The sequence below is a fragment of the Oreochromis aureus genome, linkage group 1 (genome assembly GCF_013358895.1).
Source record: "Oreochromis aureus strain Israel breed Guangdong linkage group 1, ZZ_aureus, whole genome shotgun sequence".
Lineage (NCBI taxonomy): Eukaryota > Metazoa > Chordata > Actinopteri > Cichliformes > Cichlidae > Oreochromis > Oreochromis aureus.
Genome location: NC_052942.1, coordinates 36,836,612 through 36,862,800, shown reverse-complemented (window position 1 = coordinate 36,862,800; position 26,189 = coordinate 36,836,612). Strand labels below are relative to the sequence as shown.

Sequence of the window (26,189 nt, the reverse complement as noted above, 5' to 3'; positions counted from 1 at the left end):
CTCCTTTGCGTCTATTTCCTGCTGTATCTGGCACTGCGTCCGTCAATCCCACTTACTTTTGTTGCTTCAAAAACAGCAAGGATTTTGCTCACTGGTTTTCCACTCAACATAGTGTGTGCAGGTATGTGTGTGTGAGTTAGAGTTTGTGTGTGCATGTTTTTTTTTTTTTTACATCTAATTTTACAGTGATGAAAAGAAAGAAAAGAATCCCCATACTCTCATCCCTCCATGTCTGCATTATTAATTGTCTGAGCTATCAACTATAGCTATTTGGACCCCGCAGGCACCCAACAGTCAGTACCTAAAATTAAAAGCAGCAATTGCTTCCCAATGAATGCCATAATAACACTCTTTAAAGTTACATTTTGCTCCCACAAAAGAGCATAGACTTAATTTAACTGCAGAAGAAATAAAGCAGAAACTGCATAAAGAGAGACAAAAAAAAGGTCTTAGCAAAAATCTTTATTAGCTGTTTGTGTGTGTGTGAGTGTTCGTGTGTGTGTGTGTGGCTACAGCTAAGATTTGTGTAGCCTACTGTAGCTTGTAGTAGAGCGGGATTGGTCAATGCAACATAAATGAGGGTGGAACACATTCATCAAGGTGGCAGAGATTTGAGACTAGAGAGTCCCATCCAATCACTGACAGAGAATAAAGGGGAGAGGCATAAAAGTCTGTACAGCAAGGTCATTTGAAAAAGAAGCTGATAAGACGAAAGGATCAAATCTCCAGTGCGGGCGAGGCCTTACTCTTGATGTCTCTCCCCATTAACTAAAGCCCTGGCTTGGCACATACAGTCGTTGCCACGGCTCAGCTGTCTGATACAATGACGAGAAAGTAAAACATTAAATAAATCAAGTAAGTCTTTGCAGTGTTTGTCATCAAAATGTATGTCCCTGAAAATTCATATTTCTGTTTTTATTTTATATTTTTGTTCATGTATGACTTTAAATGATGAATCTTTATTGTGGTTTTTTTGCAAAGTGATACAAAATTCCACTTGTGTTACTGTGTGTTTTACCCTCCTGTCTTACTATCACATGGGCTGCTGATTTTTGGCATCAGGCAACCTTGTTGAGCTCTACCTTTTTGTGTTTTGGAGCATTGGCAGCTGTATTGCTCTCAACACTGCAGTATGGATTTAGTCAGTTTGTAGTTTTACCACAGTCACAGTCTGGTGTCCACACGAGTATGCACACGCACACACACACACAGACACACACACGCACAACCAAATACACAGTCAATCCTACAGCAGGTTTGCTATGTCACACTGGGGGCTGCTGTGTAATTGGGTGAATCTGCTCTCCAGCACGCAACAGAGATAGCCCTTTAAAATTTCACTTCACTTCTGGGAGTGTAAACAAACCTTGGGATTACTAGGGGTGTAAATCCACATTCCACCATCTTTTCTTCTGTCATTTCACCCCCCCCCTTTTGTTTGTTGGCCATGTCCTTTTGAGAGTTTATTGCTGTGCCGGATGTTTGCTCAGTATTTGGAGAGGGTTTCTGTGTGTCTCACTGTGATTTGTGACATGTTAACAAGCATGATAACAAGTCCACGTCTGTGTGCCTATGTTCATTATAGATCTGCATGCGCATCTGTGTCAGCACGAGTCAGTAGGCGTGCACTCTAGGCATGTATTTTAGCATGTCTTATGTGTGGACACTTTATGTGGCTGCGTGCAGCTTTCTGTCTGTGTGTTCTCTGTGATGGATTGCTTGTCAGATGCCAGCATAGCACCGCTCTTACCGGCTGACGGAGACATTAAGTCACCAGTCACGTAGATGTAGTATGTTTCAAGATTCCTCAGGGAAAATACTTTAACCCTTCCCGCTCCAGGACGACTGTCAGACGACAGTGTATATTACTTAGAAGGTGCTCCCTGCTAAGACCCACAGTATGGCTGGATTCAGTTGAGTTCGGTGTCCTAATGCAGTTGTGTGGGAGGTGGAAGACCTCTGTCACACATTACTTTTAGATGGGCCAATTGCAAGAGTTATGGGCTGCAGACTGTGTAGTATGACTGTCTCTCAGAGGCTTGGATTTTTATTTTATTTAATTTACCTCTGCCAGCTGTACGAATAGAAAATATGTAATCGACAGAGAACATCTTCTAGTAGCAGCAGCCTGGGGGAGTCGTTGCTGAGGGAGGGATTTTAATGCTCCCCTCCAGTTCTGTCCTTTGTTTTTAATGCTATATTATTCTCACTGCTGCTGCTCTCCCTAGAATGTGAAAATAACACACTCTGAATGAATGTGAATGTTCACGCTGGCAACTAAAGCAAATCAATTTTTTTTCATTAGAAATATCTAAACTAAGTCTATTTATTTGCAAAGGCTATTGTCGATCAGTATACTATCCAGTTTTACAAGGACTTGAGTGTTATTTTATAAACTATTAATGCATACAAAAATCTACTTTTTGAAATATTTATTTTTTGCTTTTAGATTAAATTTAGCCTTTTACTTACTTTTAAGAACATTTGAAAGATTCACCATCATGTGATTGACAGAGGCCTGGTAAGATAATCAAACAGTCTGTGAACTCCCAGTCACTTTTAAATAAATAAATCTGTTGTAATTCTGATCATTATAACTGACCCCCACTTGCTTCAAAACACAGATAAGAGGACAGAAACACACACACACAGACACACGCGCACAAATACACACTCAGAAATATCTCAGTGAAAATAACCCAAACAGTCAGACTTCTTTATGTTTATCTAGACTAGGTCTTCAAAAGCTTGCAAGAAAATGGTTTCAGAGCCTTTAAGCATAACCACAACTGAACATTAAGAGACATAACTCATTGAAGGAAAAAAATTCTCATTTTCAAGTTCCTCTGGCTTGGTAGTGCTTTTTCCTTATATTGACTCAGCAAGTCTTCTTCATGTCTGCATAGCACTGCCTATTTTCTTGCCTGGGTTTCAAGGGAACCTTGCTGAGTTATCTGCTGCTCTTTTTCTCCCTACTGATGTGGCCTGATGTTTTTTAGGAAGATTTGATCCTGAGGACATTTGCTGCTAATGCACTGTGAGGAGCTTGAACTTGATCAGCAGGGAAACCGCACAGTTTGTGTTTGTGTTTAAACAAGAATTTGAAATAGGATGTTAGACTGTGCAATATCATGCATAGATATATATAAATATACCACATCCCAATAACTGTGTTATTCTACTGTGGCTTTCAATTGAAAGGATGCGTATACTATTGTCCGTGCTAGCATGTACAGAATAAATCAGCGTACGCACAGGGATTTGTCTTCCCCAAAGTTCTCATGGCCACTGAACACCTCAGCTGGAACAGTACAGGGCTACATACACTGTTAAGGGTATTTTGGAACAATGTACACAAGTAATTCATTTCTGATATTAAGTAATAACTTTGATCTTTGGTTTCCGCACTCAGGAGCTGGTGGTAAAAATATTAACCGCAAGTTCATTTCCTACCTCAGTTTTACATTGTGCTGAAACATGTTTTTTTTTTTTTTTGTTCCATTGAGGAAGAATAATTCACGTTAAACACCCTCACCCCTGTGGCAGAGTTCCCAAATTAAGCAACATTTTGTTCATTTACCCATGATAAAGTTGTTCATTAGACAATATACTTTGCCTTATTCTTTGTTATTACCTTGCCATTGTAAATGCCTTGGGAGCAATTAAATATGTGAAGTGCCCAATTTTCCGTCCTCGACTTCCAGTCCTGAACTCTATCTGCATGTTGCACACATTTCCTATGAACTAATTAAAGTGAATCAATGACACAACCCTTTAAAATGGCGGCATATGTCAGGGCCATCAGTGGGGAACAAAAGACCCTCTTAATTATTTTGTTCCTGCCGTTCCTGTAAATGGCTTGTCAAGGCAGCAGACTCAGTAGCCGACTACTTGAAAAGGAGATGTCATGTACACACAGAGACACACGTACCAGCACATAAACACATACACAAACACTGGCTCCAGTTTCTCTGTGATGGCTCCCTCTCTGTCTTATAAAAGACTAGTAATTGTACTACAACAATGACAATGTAAGTGCTTAAGTGTAACGGTCCCCTTACTCTTCAAAGGTGCAGCATCCCTTATCCATCATTGGCTCTGGGGAACTATTTCTTGGATGCTGACAACCATATCTTATCTTGAAAAAAAGAAACATCTCCCCCTCACCCCTCAGGGGGAAGACACTCTTCCAGTTTCAGGATACCCAGGTACTTCTAGCTCTCCCATATATCTGCTATTCTGCCTTCTGGAAACTCCACTCGTTCAGTCCCAATCACTTTCCCTGTGTTTGTAGCCGTTCAGCCAAATCAGAGTGATATCATGATTTCCTCATCATGGATCACCGTGAGCTGATATCTCGTTCACTTTTGGCATACAGGTAAATCTATATCAGTATTCACTCTTAGTGATAAGCTGGCTCAGAGGGCATATGTAGAACAGCAGCAGGGACATTGCTTCACTTTGGTATCTCTACACTTGATGGCGACTTGTGTCATTGCCTTGGAGTTGGCCTCCAGTGTTGCCTTCCACAGTCCTGCTGAGTTTATGATGATACAGCTGGAAACTGTAGTGGCAGCATCACTGTTTTTGGAACGTTAGGTCAGCATTTGAATCCCAGTCAGGGCATGCACACTAGATACCCAATGCTACCCAATGCTACCCAAGCCTACCGCGGAACATGAGCGAGAGACAAATTAATTATAGCCATTACATTTTTTAAAGAAAAAATCTAGTGCAATTTGTCCCTTGCTGTTCCTCATTCGTTTAACCCGTTCTTCACCTGCATGCTGAAGCCCTGCTGAAACATGCAGGTTACCATGAGTATGCATTAGTCCTGTTATAAACACTGATGTGTTACAGGAGACTTTGTTTCCCCCCCCCCCTTTTTCCCTGCTTTGCAGTTATTAACCTCACCATCCTGCTTTGTAAAATACTTACATCTGCCTCATATTAATCTAAATCATCTTTGTGAAGATGTCTGGGCTGTAGATGGGTGAAAATGGTGACAAATGAAAGCACGGGAGTTGCGAGGCTGCACTGGTAAATGAGAAAAGTTCTCACGTGCCAGGTGTTTATGAGCATGCTTATTTGTTTAAGGGTTTTTCCTAATGCCCATCTGCATTGTTGCCATAAATGCCCATCTGTAGCCCAGGAATCTCAAAGTGGCTTTGACTACTGTCAGAAAATCAACTGGCAGTGCTCCAAGTATGTCATCTTCTCCTCTGAGAGAATAAATGGACGGGGATGGTTGGATGGATGAAAGGATGCCTCGACACGCTTGTTTTCTCCACCTCGTTACAACCGTTTTCTGTGTTATCAAGAGCTTTGGCCTGCCACACTACAGCACCGCGCTACACTTTGTGTTTGACAATACTCTGCCTCACAGTGCTAATCGCCTCTTAATTCTTGCATTACTCCCCATCCGTGAACATGAATTTCAATTGCATAGGTGGTACTGTCCAAAAATAGTGCTTGCAGCACTGCCTGGAGAGATGGGCTGTCAGTCTACCTGTCTGATCATGAGCTATTATCCTCTCTGCCCACAGACAGGAGGGAGAGCTACACCAGTGTCTATGTGATCATGATCAATACATAATCACTTTCCTGTCACTGCAATGGTGCTATCGGGGGAACGTCCAGCCTCATAGACAAGCCATTTCACAAAAAGGGATTTGGCAGACCATCTTTTTGACCTAGAAAAAGGGTGGGGTGTGTTGTAGTGTGTGTGTGTGTGTGTGTGTGTGTGTGGTGGGGGTGGTGGGGGCTGGATTCATTTAATCAGTAAGTACTATGTAGTAAGTACCAGTAAGATTATTGCATGGTCAGTATGCTTGGATAAATTGCACAAGTTTCAATGTCCTGTGATGCTTATGAGAAACATAGTTTCTGACAAAGACAGCGTCAATAAAGATATTTACAGCTACAGTAAACATGTTAACAATTGTCAACAGTTGCTCCATTTGGACCTTCTCTGTTTCTTAATAGATTTGAATTCATTTAATCTGCACTCCACAGCTGAAAGTGTATTGCTGATAGTAATGAAATAATCCCTGGCAGCAAGCTGGAAAAAAAAGAAATTTCTGTGAAGATTTTTCCAGTACACTGTCAAATTGACCTTAGGACATGATATATCATAATACCAGTTAGACTCAAAAGTCCCTTTGGATTTCAGACAGATTATTTACTATTTACTAACTATTATAATATTGAAATTTATGAAAAACTAACACATTGTCATATAGCTGAGAGAAACAAAGGGATTTAAAACATGATGTAAGATTCAGAAAATATTTTGTAAATAGTATCTCATTCTTGTTTGGACACACACACACACACACACACACACACACACACACATACACATATATATATATATATATATATATATATATATATATATATATATATATATATATATATATATATATATATATATATATACATATATATATATATATATATATGCGGGCGGTTTATCCTTCAAGCTCGGGTCCTCTACCAGAGGCCTGGGAGCTTGAGGGTCCTGCGCAGTATCTTAGCTGTTCCCAGGACTGCGCTCTTCTGGACAGAGATCTCCGATGTTGTTCCCGGGATCTGCTGGAGCCACTCGCCTAGCTTGGGAGTCACCGCACCTAGTGCTCCGATTACCACGGGGACCACCGTTACCTTCACCCTCCACATCCTCTCGAGCTCTTCTCTGAGCCCTTGGTATTTCTCCAGCTTCTCGTGTTCCTTCTTCCTGATATTGCTGTCATTCGAACCGCTACATCGATCACTACGGCCGTCTTCTCCTGTTTGTCTACCACCACTATGTCCGGTTGGTTAGCCACCACCATTTTGTCCGTCTGCATCTGGAAGTCCCACAGGATCTTAGCTCGGTCACTCCCATTTTGACCTCGGGACTTCCAGGTTATACTCGGCACAGATGTTCCTGTACACTATGCCGGCCACTTGGTTATGGCGTTCCATGTATGCCTTGCCTGCTAGCATCTTGCACCCTGCTGTTATGTGCTGGATTGTCTCAGGGGCATCTTTACACAGCCTGCACCTGGGGTCTTGCCTGGTGTGATAGACCCCAGCCTCTATGGATCTTATACTCAGAGCTTGTTCTTGTGCTGCCATGATTAGTGCGTCTGTGCTGTCTTTCAGTCCAGCTTTGTCCAGCCACTGGTAGGATTTCTGGATATCAGCCACCTCCTCTATCTGCCGGTGGTACATACCGTGCAGGGGCCTGTCCTTCCATGATGGTTCCTCGTCTCCCTCCTCTTTCTTTGGTTTCTGCTGCCTGAGGTATTCACTGAGCACTCGGTCAGTTGGGGCCATCTTCCCAATGTATTCTTGGATGTTCGTTGTCTCATCCTGGACTGTGGTGCTGACACTCACCAGTCCTCGGCCCCTCCTTCCGCTTAGCGTACAGCCTCAGGGTGCTGGACTTGGGGTGAAACCCTCCATGCATGGTAAGGAGCTTTCTTGTCTTTATGTCAGTGGCTTCTATCTCCTCCTTTGGCCAGCCTATTACCCCAGCAGGGTACCTGATCACGGGCAGGGCGTGGGGTGTTGATAGCCCGGATCTTGTTCTTACCGCTCAGCTGACTCCTCAGGACTTGCCTGACCCTCTGCAGGTACTTGGTGGTTGCAGCTTTCCTAGCGGCCTCTTCATGGTTCCCATTCGCCTCGCGGGATCCCCAGGTACTTGTAACTGTCCTCTATGTCTGCAATGTTGCCTTCTGGTAGTTCGATCCCCTCAGTTCTGACTACCTTTCCTCTCTTTGTTACCATCCGACTACACTTCTCCAGCCCGAATGACATCCCGATGTCATTGCTGTATAGCCTGGTAGTGTGTATCAGTGAATCGATGTCTCGCTCACTCTTGGCATACAGCTTGATGTCATCCATGTACAGGAGGTGGCTGACAACTGCTCCGTAGCAGCTGCTACATATATCTATATATATCTATATCTATATATATATATATATATATATATATATATATATATATATATATATATATATATATATATATATATAAAACGTAACTAAATCAGTATATATACTGATCTATCTATCTATCTATCTATCTCTATATCTATCTATATATATATATATATATATATATATATATATATATATATATATATATATATATATAGTTACGTGATTATATTACTTAAATCACTTACATTTTATTTTGGCACTGTCCAGAGCATCACATTGCTTAGATTCTGTGCTGGTACAGCTGGCATCAATCTGCTGATGTAAGTATGCTGGGTGTAATGATAAATACAACGGCACTTTTCACATTTTCCTCTATTACATTTTTCTTAATCGTGTACACTGAAGTGACTGATAGTTTTACTTGCTTCAAACATACAATACAGTAAAATATGGGCAAAAACCATACATCAGTAGTTGTTTTTCAGATGAGAAGATGAATGCATGTCCATTATTCAATCTTGTTTAAGTTCTACTTTGCTCCACTATGGTCACCACCTGATTGGCAGCTTTGAGTTTGTGCTTTTTGATGCTGGGCCAGATTTATTTATTCATTGACTGATTTAGTTTCATTTTGATAAAATTAGTTAGTTGAGCAGATAGTTAAAGAAAATCTGACAGCTTTATAGCAAACACACTATGGCCATTAGGAGCTAACAAAATTTTTGTTACTAAATTTTCAAATATGACTTTTTAATTTTTCTCCTCTGAAAAAGGTTGTTTTAATAGAATCTATTTTGTTTTATCAACTTTTTCCTCAAAGAAAATATTGTAATATCAGTGTCTAATCTGCATATTAAGCAACAAGCTATTTAATCTTCTGTGCACTTATGTGTACACCGCCCATCTTCTTTTCTGTCTATCCATCCTGGTTTCTCTCTCTCTCGCTCTCTTTCAACACCCACAGTGTAAAGCCAGTCAGACATAAACAGTATTGTTTTACCCGGGTAGGGCTCACAGCAGGGCACTGTTACCCCCACGCCTCATGCAGCCCACAGCTCTCCCCATGCTTCAGTGATATCCCTTCTCCATGGCTCAGTGGCTGCATACATATGAATGCCCCCTGTCTTCCACCCTTCACGGTTCTGAGCTGGTCCAAGCTGAGAAGAGCTGAGATGTTACACAGCTGCCATGCTTGTTGGACAGACAGTTGTGGAGGAGAATTGTAGCATTCCAGTGCTAGTAAATGAACTGTAATGACACATTCTTTGGAGTGATTATAGGTGTGATGGTACTTGAACTCAGGAGTGCTTTCCTGCGGTGTGATTTGCTGAATTGTACTAAGCATGCTGAGGGTGAATTTGGGGCAATAAAGGAAAAAGAGGAGTTTATGTTCCTGGCATATCAGTTAGAAAATGCAACCAGTATGTGTATGCAGTAAACATTATAATGAAGACTTAGTGCAGTGTCAGAAACTGGGCAAAGGTTTTTGTAGAGCAGCTGATCCTACAGTATATCCTAGCTGTGGAAAATGAGCATAATAATGGAACTTTCACATTTCTGGACACTTAATAATGCTTTCTTTATGACAGAAATCTTGTGGTTTAAAAGTGAAGATTCTGCTGACAGGTAAATGTGTAAAATAAAAATCTTGATTTGAAGATAAAGCTCCAGAAGATTGTAATGCTAAAACTTTCTTTTTTCCTTGTTCTGCACATCAGATTTTACTACTTTGGTCTGTTTGATTATACTTATATTTCTTCTAAGGAAATAAGCAGATTATACAGATCAAGCTGTGTTACAGTACAATGTGTTATTGAAAATAAGTTGCAGCGTCCTTCCGCAGCCATTGTGTGTCACACCGGGCTGCATCTCCCAATTTATCCCCTCTCTGGTTCAAGAAAGATTCCTATTGATTTCCTATCACAGAGCCAGTGTACAGAGTAAATAGGAAGTGTGAGCCCTATTATTTCTGTCGCTTGGTAAAACATAAGGATAGACCCCCGTGTCTTTATCACGAGGAACCTTTTAGCCACCACATGCCCTTCAACCAAAACACTATGGCTGTAAATTTTCACACACTGTACAGTAATGATGTCCTTTGAGAATGAGTTTGTGTTTAAATTATTGGTGTGGTATTAAATCCTGTGAACTTCAGAACATGATTAATGAGATTACACTTAACGTGGGAAAACACCCGTAAACGCAGGCTGTATTTTCATACAGGCTTAATGTGCATTCCCCTGCGGGCCACTGCCCAAACCAATAGAGGGAGATTTGCTTTCCCAGGAGAAGCTTCTGTGCACTCTTTCTGTGTCTTTGCATGTGCTAAGCAATAAGAAACAGGTGAGACAAATCCCTTTAGACACCAAATAGTGCAATTACACATTTCTTCCATATATGTAACAGGTCTGACCAAGAATATGCAACACTTTTGAGGAAGAAAGATGTGTGCAAGACATTCCACTGAATAGTTTTCATATTCCATTGTAGGCTTTTTACATCCTTAATCCGTTCCTGCAAGTTTTTTGTTTTTAGCAACCATTCATATTTTTCATCCCTGGACATTTATACTGTAGGTGTTGTGTTGCTATTATTGTAGTCGCCACAATGCTACAGGCTTCAAATAAAAGCCAGAGACAATATTCCTCCTACAATTGAGTTTCTGTGCCCATTGCCTGGCCTACAGCTGCATCCATTTCTGCAGTGTCCCTGAATTCTCTGTGCATTATCAAGGGGAAGGACGAGCTAATCTGCACTGATTTGAAACAGGACCAAAACACTGGCTTTCCTAATCCCTCATTTTTTTATCAGGGGTAGTGAGGAGCATTTTACCCCTGTGGGAGGGAAAGAAAGAGGGAGCTATTTCATGCCTCACTGGTTCCACTGTTTTTATGAAGATTTTTTTCCTACCCCTACTTCCCTACTTCAATCCATAGTGTAACTGAATTTCTAAAGCCTGTTTGCAATAGTCAGACACCTTTTAGAAGTACGAAGGTACTTTTCATAATTAGGGATGTGTAGATGGCTGCCTCCTCCCTCTGTAGTAGTAGTAATTTAACTTTAAGGCAGATAAGGCTCTGTATCTCTGAAAAAGGGAGGTGCAATTTCCTTGCTGTCTTTCATTTTATTCATTTGACAATTGGCAAACACCTATGGCACACAGGATATAATTTGCTTCCTGAAAATACTGCATGAGCGCTCCAATTTGGATTAATGCACACATCTGTGAGATATAATTCAAATAATTGTTTCCTTAAATTCTGTCAACCAATTTATGTAATACTTTATTCACTTATGTAGCGCGTTTGTTGGAAATTTCCACTTTACATCAGGTGCTCTGGCAGGGCTGTCAGTTGTAGACATGGAGGCCCTCATACTGATCATACTGATTCTTCTTCAGCGCACATGCAGTTTCTGTTGAGTGGAGTTAGCAGCATTAATAGATACTGAAATGTGAGAAATGCCCTGTTTCTATTTAACGTAGACTGAGAACAGTTCATGTGAATGACAGTTTCAGCAGATTAAAGCAATGCATCTATTTAAGTGTATTAGCAGCTGAAGCTCAAGTTGCGCTGGGTGTTGTTGTTTTTTTGTTTTGGTTCTTTTCTTCTTTTCTTTTTTTTTTTTTTTGCCAGTGCTAGTGCAGCGAGCAGAAACACAGAAAAAGAGTTCATTGATCTGCTATGATCTAAACACTGCAAAAGGCATGGGGTGTAACAAGCTCAGGAAATTTACAAGGTAAGCCTTGGCAACACAACAGCACGGGTCATCATAAGACTATGAATTACTGGAACACCTCAGTCTCAGAGGACCACTTGAGGTTCTCTCACTGTGAAATAATTGGGTTGCAACAGTGAAACTGCTACACCAGTTAGAGTGCAAAGGTGGCTTTTGCTTTGTTTTGCTGTTACAAGACCGCAGACACGGCTGTGACTATTAATCAGCGGGTGACACGTGTAGCTGACGGCATAAAATGGGAGATAAGATCAAAAACTGCACCACATGGATGTGAAAATCATCTTATTTGTAATTTTTTAACCCATTTTCTTTTGCAGTTGGTAAACACTACTGAAGCTATTTGATCTGAATATTAAACGTGTATTTTCAGATTGTTTGAATTCTTTTTGGTTAGAAGTAGTAAGTCATTACTGTGGTGCACACTGGTGAGCAGGCTTGATGAAAATTGTTTCGGTGGTTGTAAAGGTAGCAGAAGATGATACACCAACAGAATACAGATGTCTGATTTGTGGGTTACACTTTGTAAACTATGGAACAACTGCTCATATCACATCTGGCACATTAATTTTATTTTTTTATTTATTTTTCATTATTTACTCCATAGCTGGAGCATCTGAATCAGAGTTCTGGAGACAGAGCACTTAACTTGCCACAGGTCTTTGCGCAACAAGCATTTTCAGTTGCAGTGGACAGATTTAGGTGCCTATGGCAGGACCTCCGCCGTCTGCGACTGGGGACATCTCACTTTGTTGTCAGAACACCTCTAAACATCTTTCACAGAAACAATTACCATACCATCTGTAGCTTTCTGCCAGCATGTTGCTCACTGTCAGCATGTCGGCTTCTTTTCTCTTCTTTCTTCTCAGATGCTCTCCCTCACCCTGTGACTCATGAGGAGCTAGGTCACGTTGGATTAAAATGGGTGATTTTAATTACATGAATTGCCTCTTTATATTAAGATTTTCAGTGCTCTTTTTGTCCCGATACCTTTTAATGGACAGGTGAATGGTGGATTGAATTGCCACTAACGTATTTCCTGATTTGAGCATTTGACTGACTTGGAATACTGATGAAAGTCCTTGGATACATTTTACTTATAAAGACCTTATAAAGCTGGTGTAAAAAAGAAGTTTATTTATGTTTGAATACTGATGGTATGAAGGTCATTCTTAATTGCTGCAATTGATAAAGAATGCTTGATATCCCATAAGAATTTAAAAATACATGAGCCAACACTTACACCAACACAGCCTTTAATTTAATTTTAAACTTAAAAACTTTTATTTGACAAACTAAACTTAATAAACAAACTACTTTAATAGAAGGAGAAGTGTTTTCTTTGTGGTTACATCCAAATATCAAATAACCATCAACAGAGTGATTTCAGGTACACGATACTTATGCTGTCTGCTGTTCTGAAAGATCAAAAGCTGTGAAAAAAGTAGCCTAATTTGCCAATATATGTCTGCGATTGCTTTGCCTGCTATATTAATATCTAACACACTAATATCTGTCACACTGACACACTAGATAGAATAGAATAGAATAGAATAGAATAGAATTCAACTTTATTGTCATTGCACATGTCACAGGAACAGGGCAACGAAATGCAGTTTGCATCCATCCATGCTTTAGCCATGATATAGATATATTACAATGATGCCACCAAAAGGACAATTAATTAACAATTAAATAACTTCTTTGCATACTTAACTGAAACTTTCATTATAAAATCTTTTGAGAGCCATATTCATGCCATTTTCATGTCATATTTACCACAAGTCAGCTGACACTCCTGAACTATAAATTAAAGATATGTATCAACACATTACCAAAGCAATGTTTAACTACTTAGGTCTCCATCACAAAGTAACCCAACTGGCAACCTCTGGTCAAAACAGAAAAATGTTTCTGTTTGGCAAGTAGTTGCTGGAGGTTCCTGGTTGTTGCCATGTGAAATCGTCCACAAATTGGGTGCTGCACCAAACACTTCCTTGTGATTGCTTTTACTGCTAACAGATTGCTGCGGTTACCCATAGTTTGAATGGAATACACTGACACGTCTGCACACACTCATCAAATCCGGCAAGAGAATGTTTGCTTCCAAAGCAGGAATTTCAGACTTTAAAATGTATCGGTCGCAGTAGTAAGACAGAACAAATGTTCTTATTTCCAGTTTGTATTGCAGTTTTCAATACTTGGCCAGTAATGCCTGCAGACAAGTCAGTGTTTTTCATGTAAATTTTCCATGTAAATGACCACTTCAGAAACCAGCTACAATGACCAATTTTATGACAACAAGCAACCTCAACTAGGCTCAACTAGGCTAATGTTTGCAGAATACACACTTATATCTTGCAAAAGGTGGTTACTAGGATTGTTCTCTAGGCCTCCACAAATGGGCCTTTAGTAATTGATTTTACAGCAACTGTCAGCAACCTCTGGCAACCACTTGCATTCACGAGGCTGGTCTCTAGGCCTGTGTGATTGGGGCTTTACGTGGCACAAGATGGGATAAATGGGACTAGAGTCTCATCTGGATTCACTCAGCACTTAGCATTTTAGTTTACAGAGACATGGAGATCATTTCCTGTAGGGATGTTTATACATTTGTCTTTCTGCACCACAGGTACCTCAGTTATCACAGTAACAGCTACAGATGCCGATGATCCAGTGTATGGAAACAGCGCTAAACTAGTCTACAGCATACTGGAGGGACAACCATATTTCTCTGTTGACCCCAACTCAGGTAAGTCTAATTTCTTGATAATCGCTGAATTTTAAGCTTAAGCTAAAGTATTAGTTTGATTAAATACTCCACTGCGTTCATGAAGGAAAAGCTGATTGAACCTCAGATTCCAAGTCTTGTGTGAGTTAACAATCATGTGGGTTAAAAAATTCATACATTTAAAATATTTGCACATGCAAACTAAGAAAATTTATTTTCAAATTTGGTAGTATGTTTTTAGGAGCCATCTGTGCAGGATGACATTTAATTGCATATTAAGTAAAAAAACAAAAGAAAAAAAGGGAAACATGCAATAGTTTATAGGTCTCATGTAATCACAGTGATTTTAAATAAGGAGAAAAAGATGGAGGGCACCTTTATGGGGCAGGCAAAGCCCTTTGTGCTGTTATTCATTGTTTGCTTGACAAAGCCTGACGAAGATTTCTGTGAGATCAAAACGTGGCTTCATTAAATTTAATGGGAGCTAATACAATGTGCAAGTCCTTTGTCTGCTTCTAACCAATGGAGAGCATAATGTATTACAAAATGCAATGAATGAACACGGCGTTCATAACGGGACAAAAAGGAAAGAAATAGGTTTTACACAGAGATGGTGATTACATCTAAGGATTATTTCACAAGTCTTTTTCTTCTAGACAGGGCCATGCACATCAGGCCAGAACCTTTTAGTATTTAAACACTGTCCTTTTTCATTACCTGCTTTGAGTTAGATAAATGAGCTTACAATGTCATCTCAGGTCAAGTTGTGGTCTATCACTATGTGGACAAGTCTCTGGTTAAGTATGTCCAAATGGCAGGAATAACTTTACCAAGGTCAAGCTTATACATAAATGCAAGTATTTTAAGGACACACCTGAACTATAAGGACTGCTTTAAGCTTTATGGACCCAACTCTGTATCTGATCAGCTATCAAAAAGTTTGAAAGTTTAAACAGTAACTGAAACATTTTGAAAGTTATCTCACTAAACAGCTGATTTTAGAGGTTTTAGGGTTACGCAGCACAAATTGCATTAATACCTGACTGGATTTTTAAGCCCTTTGCAGTCACTACAAGGCTTAATTGTTTTCCCATTTAAACTCACTATAATAAAACACTGATGCATACTATGAGTTGATACTGAACCCACTGCAAACCAGTGGCTGACTTGCAGTAAGATCCATTCATGATATGAAACACTGTGAGGAACCTCCCCTCCATTGTGTTATTTAGGCTGTATACTTATCCAATCTGAATTATATTTTAATGGAAGTTTAGTTTGGAACCGCTCATTTCCAATGTAGTCGACTTTCTGGTACCTCATATCTATGTGCTGCCAATACTTGGGATTCAAATACAAAATAAATACTAACAGAAGAGCTGAGAGTGAGATCCTGCTTTTAACACTGCTAGCAGGTGCTACAGGTTGTACAAATTCCAACAGGTGGAGATGCAACAGCTTCCCCACCTGCTTGCCCACCTGAGGTGATAGCAGTCTGTTCCATTGCATTTATGCATAAAGTGCAAACACTTTCTGAAAGGACTAAAAGAGGATATAGTCTGACACTTAACTATTATAACAAATGCTGTATGTCTGCATTATCATGCAACTTCAACTGGCTGTAAGGGACAAAATTACATGTCTGTAAAAAGGCGGCCTGACAATATTATAGCTTGAAAAGTTGTGTAAAAACAGTTCTGCAGGTAACTCAGACCATCTGTTTTTTTCATGCTTGTAAATTATTGCTGCATGGGGCTGCTGTTAAATGTGGCTTCCTGGCTCACTCCCTTTTGCTACAATTCCCCTCACAGCTGTTCATTCATGTACATTTATGTTTCAATATTCATACCATACGCAGTGGCAAACATGTCTTTTTCTGGGAGCACTGTAACTGTTCCAAGGCGTGTACAGATTTGATTGAAACAATAGATATGAATGTAATGGAGCAACTTGATAGAAATGAATGAAACACAAATACAGTCCACACACACTGGTTCATAAAATATTGCTTAACATATCATTTTGATTTAACAAAAACACTATCCAAGTATGCAAAAATATTTTTATGAAATAAAAATAAAATATTGTATATTGGCAGTATTAATTAAAGGGGATCTTTATAATGAATTAACTAACCATGGCGTTTGTACTCAGTCACTCGGGATGGCACTGAACAATACTGAATGGACCTTATACATTCATAGCCTTTTATAAAAGGAAGGATAGAATTTGCATGCATTTTCAATTCAATTGAATTTCATTTCATTTATACAGCACCAAATCACAACAACAGTTCCCTCAAGGTCCTTAATATTGTAAGGAACAGATCCTACAATATTAATAAGAAAACAGAGAAAACCCCAACAATCATATGACCCCCTATCAGCAAGTGCTTTGGCCACAGTGGGAATGTATGTGGCTAAAGATAATGGATAAATCAAGCAACGAGGTTTAACTTGGATAAGTAATGTCAACTCATTTGAACAGTGAACAGTACTGTACAGTTCCACAACGAGTTGCGTGGAATTCATTATTGAAACCCAAATGAGATTTACATGAGGAGAGCTTTGCATCAGTGAGATGCATGTTTCGCTCAGCTGACTTCAAGTCCTAAGTACTAAATGGGCCAGTACTTCTATGATGCTGTGGTCCATAACATCACTGGGTTATGAATTCCAAATAATGGCAATGATAATAATTACTTCTTCCTTTCACATGGCAGACTCTTCAGCAGCGTCATGATGCATAAAGTTATCTGAAAACATATTCTAGATTGGATCTTTAATTGCTTTTTCAGCTGACTTTTTAACATGTGTCTGTAAGCAATATGATTAAATAATGGTGAAATTACATTAATAAGAAATGAGATGGAAATCGACGGCTCACAATTTGGAAAACAACACACAATAAACAAGCTTCAAGAAAGGAGGACTCAAAATTTATGTACATAATTAGAATGAACATTCATAAGTTCAACACATAAAAACCGGGCTTGTCCTCACTGGTATAGGTGTCGTAATCTCGAAGCCTCTACAGGCGGAACGTGGCTGTTGAGAAGGGGCTGAATGGACAGTTTAAGGATTAGCATTCATGCTTTGTGTGATCACTGTGCACGTGCAGATGGCTCATTCAAGTGAGCCAGATGTTTTAATGAATGTTAATGAAAAATAAAAGGTAAGGGGAAAACAACCATTAGAATGCATTTGACACTTACAACACCACACTGGAAATGAAAAGCATTCAATAAATAAATAAACATCATGCCCCAATTCATCACTTGGTTAATGGTCGATGAAAAAAAAAAAAAAAAAGTTGAAACAAATATCTATGGAAATGAGTGTTTGTCTATCTTCCCTTTTCAGTGATTAGGAATTAATTTGAATAATTAACGATGATCAACAGAGATGACGGTGTTGCTTGTAGCAGGATGACGGAAGTGTGTTTGTGTGTGTTTGTGTAGCTCTTTTTCCTTATTGATTTGTTTGTTTGCATTTCGGGTGGTAGGTCTACCTTGTTATTGCGCATCAGAGCTCAGAGCTAAAATTAGAGAGAAGTAATTTAAAATCCTATTTCTCTATATAATATCTGCCTATTCATTAAAACTGCAATGACTTGGTGATGCTTATGAAATGCTGGTTTTACACGCTTCATCTTTGAGGCCATCTTAGGGTGTTCCATGGACACCCTAAGAGAGAGTATATACATTTAATACAAGAGCTGTGTTGTTGTGATATTATTTGAAAGAATAATTACAGAAAATCTATTTGAATTTTTTTTTTAAAAAGTAACACAACTGTGTCCTTGGTGTAATCATCTATAGCTCTATTCATATCATTCTACTTCACTGATTTAAAAAAAAAGGATTCTCTAATGTTTTCAAGCTTATTTTGTTGACGTGACACTACATGCTGTTTATTAAATATACAAACATATAGAAGTTTGGTTTTACCCAAGATGGTTGCTCAATAATTTTATACATAGCATGTTTGTAACCAGTATGTAACAAAAATAATAAACGATGGCCAAATCAGAAGACTTCAGGAACGTCAGGAGCCAAGAGGATGGGCAGCCACAATGAAAACACAACCGCATAAACGATGAAGCAATGCTTAAGTTGTGTTAGAAAGTTTTTGTGCACTGTATTACAACTAACAACAATACCCAAAATAGTGTGTGCACACAGAAACCCAAAAAAAAGAAAGAAAAGAAAGTTAGACCAGGATCTCTTAAATTGTCAGTGTGATCCAGTTCAGGCCTGTTAGTGATCCAGTTCAGGCCTGTTAGGTGATCTGGGCAGTTTATTGGTGCGAGCTCAATCCGAAGATCCATGTATGATTTGCACAGTTTGTCCTACCACAATTCAGGCAACCAGACTGCAAGATTCAGTTCCATATGGGCTGTGGCTTGCCATCCATTGCAATGGAAGATCATTCTTCTTCTATGGATTTTCCAGAAGGTCTGTAATTCGAAGCTCTCTGTAGAGTCTCAGCTCCTTGATCTCAAAATCAAAAAACCTGACCTAAGAGTGAGGTCAGAGTTACTCCAAATGAACATTGTACACACTTAACAATTATCCATAAACATTTCTGCTTAAGGAACAAAGCATGAACAAAATCTGTTTCAAATTCAAGTTCTGTTTGCGTTATTCAACTATCAAATTCAATGCTGTGATTGCAGCCATTCCCCAACTCTCTGTGAATGGTACTTGATCATGACCATTGATCAACAACCAGTGACCAAGACCCACTGATCAAAGACCACTGATCAATGGCCATGAGAATTTGCATAATTATGATTAAGAAACTGACCTCCCAGCCCATTGTTCCTTCAGTGGGCTGGGTTCAGTCATTATGCAAATGTACTGTTTATAAGACTGGGGAAACCTGCAGTCAGCTGAGACTGAAGAAGTCACTTGGATGAGTGACGAAACGTTTCTCCCACAAAACGCTACGTCCAGATGAACAGAATCAACTTTTGGAGAAAAATCAAGACATCACATTTGGTGGACAGAAAAATCTCGTTCAAGGTTAGGACATGGGAGTAGTAATCAATTACCCCAGTGTTATCAACTGGTCCAAGTCACATTGGTCTTTTCACCCCACAGTCACTAAATGCATTTTTTTCTTGTGAAAATAATAAATAATAATTTATTTTTTTTTTAACCTTTATTTAACCAGGAAGATCCCATTGAGATTAAAAACCTCTTTTTCAAGGGAGACCTGGCCAAGATAGGCAGCAGCAAGTGTCTCACAGTTACGGAAATTACTCAGTTAAACACAGGCAGCAACAACACAATAATAACACAATAATAACATACTTGAAAAAGACTTCCATTAATAAATTACTCGAACAACAAGGGCATTCGTTCTTTTCAGTACAGTCTTAATGAAGAGGTGTACAACTCTTGTCCTTCATTTTCTCTTTTTGTTTAAATCATCTGTGTCGTGTGTGACCTCCAAAAGCGCAACTGACCCTGAAATTTCTCTGAGGAAAAATCTATCTGAAGAATAAAATGCAGACACAGACAACATTCTAACCTCTCCCATGTTTCCCATCATAGCCAAGCATATTATCATTGTCTGAGGCAGCTCAGGACCAAGGCAGGGTGTCATGCCAAAGCCTGGCTTTTATGAGGGGTTTTATATTCATTTGATGATCCTGCGGGCCTCTGTTTCCTGAGTGGATTATCCGTATATGCCGGTGCTGAGCCCTTTTTATATTCAGTGCTGTGGCAGAGTCAATAAGGTCCATTCTGCATACAATATTCAAGATTATACAAGACAGACAGCATAATTCACACTCAATCAGAATACAAATGACTTCAGATCGTGGAACAACACATTGAAAAACAAACACAGCTGATTCTCAGTGCTGCGACTGGCTCAGTCGTGGGCACCTTACTACATTCACTCAGACTGTGCTTTTTCTGAGACTAAGTCTTCAGGGAAATCTTTACCCCTGCTTGGTATGGGGTTCATGTTTAGTAAGGTCATGGTCTAAAATAATGCATGTTATAAACTGGGGAATAATGTGAGCATGAAGGTGATTGAATGCCTTCTTTTCCTTGAGCTTTCTTACGTTTACTCACATGAGCATCATTGCAATTATGTGCAGAGTATATCAGTCATATTTATAAATGTATGAATGTGTTATGAACTGTTTCCACCTCCAGCAACCATAAGAATTGCTCTGCATGGGATGGATCGTGAGATGAGAGAGGATTATCAGGTGGTCATTCAAGCTAAAGACATGGGAGGTCACATGGGTGGTTTGTCTGGAACTACTACTGTCAGCATCACACTACAAGACATCAATGACAATCCACCAAAGTTCTCTAAAAGTAAGTAACTTCATAACCTTACCCATCCCAAATTGAATAAAGAGGGAAAAGAAATTACTGCCGCTCTAAATGAGTATTTCTCTGATTGGTAATAATTAGGAAAAATAAATGTTATTTTGTAAATTTCATCAAACGTGCTCCTCGGAAACTAATTCCTCTTACTGTGAAATGTCTAATGATGATGCAGTAGCGTAATATGCTTCCGTAATTGTGCTTAATTTGATCAACGTTTCTAGAAACCAAAAAGCTGTGTCTGTTCATCCTCAGGTTTGTATGAGTTTGTGATCCCTGAAGACCTACCATTAGGGAAAGAGGGTGGCAAGGTGAAAGCAAATGACCGTGACATCGGTGAGAATGCCAAGTCGACGTACAGCATCATTGAAGGAGACGACCAAGGCGTGTTTGAGATTATCACAAACGCAACGACACAAGAAGGGATTCTACAGCTCAGAAAAGTAAGACCCGCATGATGTCAAGATAAGAGCTAATTGGCTTTTTTCTGTCTCTTTCTTTTCTGTTTCTATAATCAATTTAAGTAAATCAGTTATTTTACTTCCCATACATATAAGTCAATACAGGATAAAGATTGATGTTTAAATCCCCTTCTCAGTAGGTCTCGCTCTTCTGTACTTCTTCTAGTGATTTTTTTTTCATATATATGCTTTTAGATAAGGCAGTACTCAACAGTACACCATCAAATATTAAACACTGAAGCCTGCCCCCTGAGTAGCTTGGAGGCTAAAGGAGCACTTTTTAATACATGTCTAAAACCTACTTTTCTTTTATTCAGAAAAATCTATGAAAGAAGATAAATAGCAAATAGTAGGAATAAGTTTAAAGGTAATTTTTAACAATATTGCTTTTGCCAGAAGTAATGCAGACTGCGTGTGAATGGACATTAAGTTGGAGAATACATTGGACTAAGAGTTGAGAGAAGACACTTTTATTTTGCATTACAGTCCATTTAGCTGTATTTTTCTTAGCTCAAGGTAAACTGGTACATATTGTAAATTTGTTCTGCCCACATTCAAAGTTTGCTCAAATTCAGTTTTGCTGGCATCATCACCATAACAGCAGATGGACTGAACACAAAGCTGCAGTATGAAAGTTTGGCCCCAAAGCAACTTTAGTAAAACAGTTGCTTGTTAATCGCCTTGCTCAAAGGTACAGTTGCAATATTTTAGAGAAGAAAAGACAATACTCACTGTTCATCAAGATGTTTTCAGATGTATGGTTTTGAGAAAAATCAAAGAATATTATTTCTGTCACAAAACATAACCTTTCACCTCGAGGCACTACATCAGGCCAACAGTACAGCATATAAGACACATCCTTTGGTGCTAGTAGAACAAGTATCCAAGAACCCCAGCAATTTTCACACAGTATTATACATTATTATACATTTTTAGCCACGGAATATGAATATTTCCTCCAGGTTCAGACCTTGAGAAGTTTAGATGTCATCACTTGCCTGTAAACACTTGGAGCATCCCCTCCCATACTGTGCTTAATACAGAAGTATACTAAATTCAAATTTGAAAAGTACAATGCATTTTAATAACCTGCAGGAAAATCTGGATGCACCTGTATCACAAGGACATCTGTAGAAAATCAAACTGAGATTTCAACAATATCAAACATACAACGGCACATGCTATTTATATATCTATTATATATGTATGTATTCTATATATTCAAAGTCCACAGAAGCTCAGCTTGGTAGAAGATATTTACATAGACTGAATCATACACATGATTGATGGAGGGGGTTTTTAAGTCTTAAGCCATGGTTGGTTCAGTGTCTGTTGAAGACAACATATCAGTCAAATGCACAATGCTTTTGCGTTATGATGTAAAATGACATTACCCCAAGGACATGTGGTGTGACTTTGTCAAAGAGTGAACAATGAACTGTGTGGGGGGTGGAATGTATAAGAGCTAAGGCAATCTGCTGGGACTACAATTCATTGCCACTAAAGAAAACATCAGCGCTGCAGAACAAACTTGACACAAAGTCATAAAATCTCTAACTGTTGACAAAGCAAATGTCAAATGTGTTAGTCTTTTAGGCAACCTCCACTTCCATGTCCCACAGAGACACTCAGTCTTCCCATGTCTACTCAGTTTTCTCTCTGTGGCCCTGAGTTGGCTGCCTACATAACTGAAGCAAGATAGATGATAATGCACTGGGAAAGTAGCAAGACATTTGCACACTTACTGTTTTCTCATCCCTCCAGATGACAGTGTCTCAAGTTGAAAGGAATTTACGAAGCAGTTGTTTCACTTTCCTTCTTCTATTCTGTACCTTCACCAGTTATCCACCATCCAGTGTGACAGATTAAACTTTAACATAATGGTTTTTCCCAAACACGCCTAGTCTCTGTCAACAAGGGAACACGTCTATGAACTCCCATCTAATGCAGAATTAAAATTATTAAAGATACTTTGCGGCAAGGTTAAATCATATTGATCTGAGGCTGGAGAGGCACAAACCAGGGGAGAGATTCTTTTCTGTTTGAGTTTTAAGCTTTTTATCTACTAGCCCCCAGGCCTGTCGAGAGATGTTAGTGGGATGCTGAGCTTTCACCCCTGCAGCCAGTGCTGAACTTTGAAGTCTCTAAATGGCCTGTGTACATACTGATTTGATGCTAACGCTTGAGTGAGAAAGAAGAATGACACAGTGGGGTGGGACACGACAGCAAAGATAGTGTTAACATTGAAAAAACAGGAACGATTCTTCTTTTGCTGTTTGTGCCTTTTCTTTATCTGTTTTAAATACTCGCAGATGTTCAATTAAGCTATATTGTTTGGTGGGAACATTGGAGAATATAGCTTGACTATGCAAAGTTTGCTGCGTAATGTCTCGTAGTTCTACTCATTTGATTTTGCACTTATGAATCTCTCAACACTAGCTCTATAACAGTACCGCCATGCATGCTAATAAAAATCAAAGTGGCTCTCCCTGGACTATTCAGTGAAAGCACTGTGTTCGTTTATTGAATTAATAATTTGAACTGGTCATAATATGACTTGAATTCTGTTTTCATGCTATTAAATAGTTTTAAAATAGAAGTTTGAATAGATGCTTTATTTGATTTTGCAATTTGTATCAAAAAATAATTAAAATTACTTAGTAACAAGGGTAATTAAAGAAGCTGTTTACAACTATGTTTTCCTTAAAGTGGATTTGGTATAATTAAATATGCCTCAAAGCCTCTCTCTTCCCCTTTGCTGTTAGGACACTGGAAACAAATGTAATGAGTTCTTTCTACATAATATCACATGGGAGTTATACTGAAATATGTTAATAAGAGAAAAGCAAACCCATGTGAGTAAATTTAGTGAGTAACTATATTGTAAAGAAAGAAAATAGCCATACTTATACCAAGTTCACTTTAATCTCAGACTGCAGACTTATTTTTGTTTCCTAACAAAATTAAAAGTAGAATGAGAGGCAGACACATAAACTGTCAGGGCCTTATACTGTGCAACCAGCTTCCAGTTTGGATTCAGGAGACAGACACCCTCTCTACTATTAAGATTAGGCTGAAAACTTTCCTTTTTCATGAAGCTGACAGTTAGTTCTTGAGCAGGTGACCCTGAACTCTCCCTTAGTTATGCTAATTATGCTTATGTCCCAGAATGCACTGGATGTTTCCTTTTCACTCATTTTTTTCTTTTTTTTAAAACATTAGCAACTGCTAACCTCTCTCTCCTAAATTTGCCTCTTGTCCTGTCTCTCTCTTGAGTTTAAAATAATGTGGCAGATAACTGTGTCTCCTTGTGCCCGTTTCTGCTGGACTTTCGTCTTTTTAAAAGGGAGTTTTTCCTTCCCACTATCACTAAGTCCTTGCTCATAGAGAGTTGTGTGATTGTTGGGGTCTCTTTGTAAGCTTGTTGGGTCATTAGCTTGTAATATTAAGTGCCATTGGTGCTATATATATAAGAAGCAGCTCAGAAAAGTACTTTTAAGCCTACAATTATCACCATTTTTATAATATGGAATTGGTTTCTCAAAGTTAGACTCATATCAATTTTTTTAACCTCAACATAATTCCTAAATTATATTAACTAAACATCTGCTAAAGCATAGAGTAGCCATTTGCTAAAACATAATTTAATTACATATATCTGTGTTAAATTTAAAAAAGCAAAACGAAACCACAGCTTTAATGGGCCAAAATGTTTGCTGAGATGATAATGATATACAGATGAAAAATTGGAATTTCTAATATTCCAGACCAATTATTATTTGTTATCAGTAAGATAGTGGAAAGTCTAAAATAATAAATAGATGTATGAATTGGAGAAACCACTTTAAGAATCCAAACATAAGAATTTGGTTCACCCCTGCTGAACACCAACACTTTAAAATCTGTATTATTAAATGCCATTGCAAAAATAATTAATATTAAAATTTGGGTCTTCCCCCTCTCTCCATTTCCATAGAATCATTTCAAGTGTCCAGCCAAACATTATACAAGCTCTTACTCTCCACTACCTCTGAATTAAAGCGTAATCCATTGGCTCAAGATCCAGCCACACTCTGTACTTTCTCAGCACAGAAGGCAGGATCAGTGAGAGAGAAAAAGAAGGGATGGCAGAAGAGGGTGGGTGTCAAGTGAGGAGGAGGGTGAGGAGGAAAAGAAGAGGAGGTTAATAATGAGTGTTCCGAAGAGCTCCTCCGACTGTGGAGAGGCCTCAAAGCCTTTGGTCTACTAGTGGCCTGATGACAGAAATGTAGAAGTGTAGATGTCAGAGCCTCAGGTCACTTCCAGTGTCCCTTCAGCTCTTGCTGGTGTCTCAAAGCCGGGCCCCAAGACACCCCTCCACCCACCTGCCCATTCTGGCCCCTGATCTCTCAGCACTGGCCCTCTAGGAGCTCAGGGACAATTCCTCTTGCTCACTCCTACCTTCTCTAACTGAATACATTTCTCGTTTTGTTCATCTCTCTCTTCCAAGTCCTTCTCTCTCCCCCAAGCCAGCTCTTGTCCCCTCAAGCGGCAAGGCCCAGTTTTGATTTCCCTATAAATCCTGGTTATGGAGCGTGGAAGTGACTTGATCCCATTATTCTAGTAGTATGAGAGCGACCAGAGGTGATTCAGAATGAAATTGTGACAGTCTGGGGTGCCCTCAGAGATGCCAAGAGAGTAAAATTGTTACTATCCTCTTTCTTTGAAATATTAATGATGGGCCATCAATTGAGGGAAAAAAAAAAAAAAAGATTAAATAGATATTCCAGTCACACAATAAGATGTTCCTGTACAAAGTGTTTTTATTTCCCTTTGTAAAATTACTCCTTTCATCGGTAGTCTTCTATAAACACCGGTCTCATTTACTTTTTGTGAGCTGGTTGTGATAGCAGTATGAAAGTGCCAATAATGTACTCTAACTGAAAGCTTTAGCGATGAGATTTGTGTTCTTTCATGTTGATAATGGTTGAAAAAT

At 39.0% G+C, this 26,189-nt stretch overlaps 1 protein-coding gene across 1 annotated transcript in view; it reads left to right on the top strand.

The window, feature by feature from the left end:
- cdh8 (cadherin 8) overlaps positions 1-26,189 on the top strand; it is a 98,235-nt gene that overhangs the window by 52,801 nt on the left and 19,245 nt on the right. Inside the window, exons 3-5 of the mRNA XM_031742768.2 lie at positions 14,303-14,422; positions 20,574-20,741; positions 21,009-21,196. Coding sequence (XP_031598628.1) covers positions 14,303-14,422; positions 20,574-20,741; positions 21,009-21,196 — 476 coding nt within the window. The remainder of the gene's footprint in view (positions 1-14,302; positions 14,423-20,573; positions 20,742-21,008; positions 21,197-26,189) is intronic.